Source organism: Salpingoeca rosetta (genome assembly GCF_000188695.1).
Source record: "Salpingoeca rosetta unplaced genomic scaffold supercont1.5, whole genome shotgun sequence".
NCBI classification, from domain to species: Eukaryota; class Choanoflagellata; order Craspedida; family Salpingoecidae; genus Salpingoeca; species Salpingoeca rosetta.
The window spans coordinates 1,325,411-1,329,951 of NW_004754929.1; the positions used below are offsets into that span (position 1 = coordinate 1,325,411).

Genomic DNA, 4,541 nt, shown 5'->3' on the forward strand with positions numbered 1-4,541 from the left:
ACACACACACACACACACACACACACACACACACACACACACACACACACACACACACACACACACACACACACACACACACACACACACACACACGCACACACGCACACACGCACGTGTGCAGGTGGGAGGCAAGTACAATGACCATGGTCCAAACAAGAAGCACCTGGTGCGCTCGATTGACATTCGAGGAGTGGAGGATCTGGAGCCGCCGTTTATCACGTGCGTTGCCATGGATCGCGGCAACGCCTTTGAAACCCTGCTGGCAAAGATGGGCCTGACGGAAGGCATCGATTACTACTTGTTCGGATAGGAGGGGATGTAACAGCAGGCGGCAGTGCACGTGTTGTGGTGGCAGCACATTCATCTCGACTCGTGGTGATTGTGGCATGCATGCAAAGTACAACTTCAACGTGGTAATGGAAAGGTGTACAGCATTTAATTTATCTTATCGGTATTGGGGGGGGGGGGCACGCCAAGAACACGAAGGAGTGAGGAAGAAGAAGTGGAGGAGACAAATCTGCGGGAAAGAAAGGCGTGGGATGTGGAATGCAACCAGGCACGGGCACAGGGTGGAGAGCCCTGTCGTCGCAGGCAATCAAACAGCAGCGACAACAAGGTTAAGAATGCACATTCATGAGAGCTGGCGACTGGGGGGAGAAGGGGTCATGGCACGTGCTACGACGACTCATCGGCGTCTTTTTGTTCTTGTTCTTGGGTCATCTTTGCCAGTTGCTTTTTCCAATTGCTCAGAGCTGCCATTGCCTGAAAACGCAGGGCACTCCACAATGAGTAAAATGACAGCGCATGCACGCAGGCAAGGGGGTGAAGCAATAGAGCGAGAGAGAGAGAGCGCGCGCGCGCGTGTGTGTGTCTGTGTGTCTGTGTGTCTGTGTCTGTGCGTGTGCGTGTGTGTGTCTGTGTGTGTGGCGAGGTGGGGGGTTTGTGTGCAGTGGGCAGCGACACGTAGGCATAAACCCACAAAAAGAAACAGCAACACACACACACACACACACACACACACACACAAACGTCACAGCCAAGGCTTCAGCACAACACACCTGCTCCTTTGCCGTCTCCGCGTCGCCGGCAGGGCGTGACAATTCCAAGAGATCATCCAGCCTTGCATGTCTGCCAACACATCCATGTGAACAACATAGTCCGCAAGCCAGTACTGGTCAGACATGTGTCTTCCGCTCTTTGTTCCCTGCCCACTGCTCGCACTTTGGCACACACACACACACACACACATGCAAGCACACACACACACACGCACACACACACGCACACACACAAGCACGCACACGCACGCACACACGCACACCCTGCACTCACATGTGCACGCATTCATTGAAACAGACTGTCCCCTTCTTCTCTTACACACTTGCACACACACACACACACACAACCTGCACTCACATGTCTTTTGTTGTGGCTGCGAGCTGATGCAGCTCTGCCAGCAGCGGCACCAGTGGCTGCGTCGCTGTGTCTTCCGTCTCTTCCTTCTTCACGTCCGCCATGGCCGTTGAACGTCTACTACTTTTTTACCTGTCGTGTCGTTAATGAACGTTCCAAAACATTCGCTGCCTCGGAGGAGTGGCGTTGTTAACAATACGTGTAAAATATTGATTAAATTTCCGACGATCAATCGTCACTGATTGGTAAGAATGAGCCCCGCCCCCTTGTTGCTTCTGCCACATACACACGCAAGCACACGCAAGCACATCAAATCACGCACAAGAAGAAGCTCACAGCTTTTTCCCTCCCTCATTTGCATCCCGCGAACCCCCACCAAGCACACCTCCCCCAACTTTAAAGATGAAGCTGACCTTTGCCCTTGTGGCTGCCGCAGCCATCCTGGCTTGTGCCACCGCCCAAGACATCTTTGTGAGTGCTGCTGGCTGTGTTGTAAATGTATCGTGCACGAACGTGTGCTCGTTGTTGTGCTTTTGTGAGGATGACGGGCAGGACAAGGAACCTGAAGACCTGAGTCGCCCCCTTTCTTCAATTCCACGCTCTCCCACCCTCACACAACACCACCTCCCCCCCCCCCACACACACACTGCCCCATTCATATGCTTCCACAGGGCGTGTGGACTGGCCCCGTGTCCCCTGGATCAGACTGCTCCATTCTCGGAGAGTTCCGTGAGACGTCCTTCTTCACCATCATTTCTGGCGAAGAATCGGTGCGGTGTCGTGATGTTGTTTGCACAAAGCACTTGTCGTTGACTTGGGGGGGGTTTGCCTGCCACGCCTTGTTTCTGAGTGCGGTGGCCTTCAAGTGTTTGTTTTGTCCTTTTCCAGTGGGTGCTCACGCTTCTTGCTGAAGAGCTCATCGGAGACACTCAGTGACCATGTGCTTGAATGAACGACCATGAATCAGACCTGCAAACACACTGTCCTCCTCGCATCCCGGGCGCACTGTTTCCTGTGTTTCTCGTCTCATGTCGTTACCATTGCCTGCTGCATTTCATGTCGATGGTGCATGCAGAGTGGCTGTGCCAGCGGCATCTTCATTGGTTCCCTGACCGTGACCAGCCCCGCCTCTGGCTCCTCTGCCGATACGTCCATCATCATCACCTATGTCGAGGTGCCCGACTTTGCCACGGACCAAATCTCTCCTGGCGACACTTTTGTCTTTGACATCTACCTCAGTGGCGACACCATGACCCTGCGCAACGACTACTTTGAGACCCAGGGGCTCTGGCCAACAGGCGGCCTCGTCCTCACCACATACCCCGGTAGATTGTTGCGTGCATGCATGCGTGCTCCTTCCTCTGTGTGTGTGTGTGTGTGTGCGTGTGCGTGTGTGTGCGTGTGTGTGTCTGTCTGTCTGTCTGTGAGTGTGTGTGTGCGTGTGCTTTGGTGTGTGTGTGTGTGTGTCTGTGTGTGTCTGTGTCTGTGTTTGCCCTCCGCCAGTGATTGTTGGGCTGTGCTTCTGCTTGTGTCGGCCTGTGTGTTTGATTCTGGGTGGATCTTCACATGCATCTGACCGTTTTTGTGTCCAGGCCACGTTGCTCTGCTGTGTGCGTGCGTTTCCGCCAAAACGCCAACCTCTGTCCAACCTCACTGCCTGTGTTTGTCCTTGTGCTTCAGCTTGGCCCATCAACGGCTACTGGGATGGAAACGACACCAGCCTCCTCTACGTGAGCTCTGGCTGCTTGTGGTTCTTGTGTGCTGCTCGATTGACCGACAATTGCTCTTACCTGTCTTCCCTTCCTGTGTTTGCGTCAATGTCTTCCTTCGCCCTGTGCCTTTGTGTCCCTGACGTCTTGAACCCTTCCCATGTGTCTGAACTCTACCCCTCGTGTGCAGATCAACAACGGCCTCTACCTTCGTGCCTCGGCTTTCGGCGAGGGCGGAGAAGGTGAGCATTCCACTGTGTATTATGTCCTTCGGCTCAGCACTCGAGTGCTGAGCACTCGTGCATGCCAAGACTCCCATGTGCCCTTCATCTTCTCTCGCATGTAATCCCCCACACCACCCACGACATGCTCGCGTGATCGAATGAATGCGTACACGTGCTCACTGCCACCTACCTTACCCCGCGCTGCCAGGCTCGAGTGCGGGCGTTGTTGAGATGACGGGCAATACCGACGAGTACATGAGCCGCATCGTCGGCTCCGTCAGCGACATTGAGGGTGACACCTACACCTTCACCATGCCATCGGTGCGTGAGGGCGCGCATGTCAATGTACATATATGCTCAAGCGTGCGTCTGTCAATCTGCGTGCCTTGCCTTGCCTTGCCTGTGTATGTGTGTGTGTGTGTTTGTGTGTTGTGTGTTGTGTGTGTGTGTGTGTGTGTGTGTGTGTGTGTGTGTGTGTGTGTGTGTGTGTGTGTGTGTGTGTGCTCTGCCGTGCCTCAACCTTGCATGTTACCTTTTTCTTTCGCAATCAATGCCCGACAGAGCGGCGACACGCGTCTTCTTGACTTCTCGGACCCAGCTGACATGAATGGCTTCCTGCTCACCAAGAACGAGGGTCTGCGTTGATGTCTTTTGCATTCCTGCGTGTCCATGAACCCACCTGTGCTTGAGTATATGTGTTTTGACTGCTCGTTTGCGCGCGTGCATGCAGTGCTTGCCTTCTTCATGCCCATCACGCGCACACACATACCACATGCGCGTGTGCCCTGACTCACCCTCGCCTCCCCGTCAATGCGTGCAGATGACGAGTTCAACGGCATCTACTATGGCGTGAGCCCTGCCCAGGGCGAGGACTGCATGCAATCCACCGACTTCAACAACGGCATTTTCCGCGCCTTCCGCTTCCAGTGCGACGACAGCATCTCCGACGATGGCCTTCGCGTCTCTGCCTACATTGGCCGCTACACGTGCGTTCTTGTGTGTGCGTGTGTGCGTGTGTGCGTGTGTGCGTGCGTGTGTGTGTGTGTGCGTGCGTGTGTGTGTGTGTGTGTGTGTGTGTGTGTGTGTGTGTGTATGTGTGTGTGTGTGTGTGTGTGTGTGGTGTTGGCAGAAGGGCGTGTGATTGTTCGCCGCATTGCCTTGGCTCTTTCCCATTCCACCACACTCACTCATG

General features: G+C 54.5%; 3 protein-coding genes across 3 annotated transcripts in view; 2 read left to right on the forward strand and 1 right to left on the reverse strand.

Annotated features, from left to right (window-relative positions):
• PTSG_02352 (uncharacterized protein) overlaps positions 1-430 on the forward strand; it is a 3,129-nt gene extending 2,699 nt beyond the window's left edge. Inside the window, exon 6 of the mRNA XM_004996783.1 lies at positions 125-430. Within this exon, the coding sequence (XP_004996840.1) occupies positions 125-313 (189 nt within the window). The 3' untranslated portion in view covers positions 314-430. The remainder of the gene's footprint in view (positions 1-124) is intronic.
• On the reverse strand, positions 421-1,554 carry PTSG_02353 (uncharacterized protein). Its single transcript, XM_004996784.1, has 3 exons — positions 1,420-1,554; positions 1,062-1,131; positions 421-765 (listed from the first exon to the last, which is right to left on the reverse strand). Exons 1-3 carry the CDS (start codon positions 1,518-1,520, stop codon positions 679-681), a joined length of 258 nt encoding a protein of 85 aa, XP_004996841.1. The 5' UTR covers positions 1,521-1,554; the 3' UTR covers positions 421-678.
• Positions 1,555-1,710: 156 nt separating this feature from the next.
• The window catches only part of PTSG_02354 (uncharacterized protein), a 4,951-nt gene continuing 2,120 nt past the window's right edge, over positions 1,711-4,541 (forward strand). Inside the window, exons 1-8 of the mRNA XM_004996785.1 lie at positions 1,711-1,887; positions 2,088-2,186; positions 2,492-2,741; positions 3,097-3,146; positions 3,316-3,367; positions 3,558-3,670; positions 3,911-3,983; positions 4,170-4,335. Of these exons, the coding sequence (XP_004996842.1) occupies positions 1,819-1,887; positions 2,088-2,186; positions 2,492-2,741; positions 3,097-3,146; positions 3,316-3,367; positions 3,558-3,670; positions 3,911-3,983; positions 4,170-4,335 (872 nt within the window). The 5' untranslated portion in view covers positions 1,711-1,818. The remainder of the gene's footprint in view (positions 1,888-2,087; positions 2,187-2,491; positions 2,742-3,096; positions 3,147-3,315; positions 3,368-3,557; positions 3,671-3,910; positions 3,984-4,169; positions 4,336-4,541) is intronic.

Bases quoted from the DNA above. Each gene is read 5' to 3' on its own strand.
- PTSG_02353 (XM_004996784.1), bottom strand. From the start codon at position 1,520: ATGGCGGACGTGAAGAAGGAAGAGACGGAAGACACAGCGACGCAGCCA. The intron at 1,132-1,419 runs GTGAGTGCAGGT...ATGTGTTGGCAG, and splicing joins GCAGCCACAACAAAAGACAT to ACATGCAAGGCTGGATGATC. The intron at 766-1,061 runs GTGTGTTGTGCT...CTGCGTTTTCAG, and splicing joins CGGAGACGGCAAAGGAGCAG to GCAATGGCAGCTCTGAGCAA.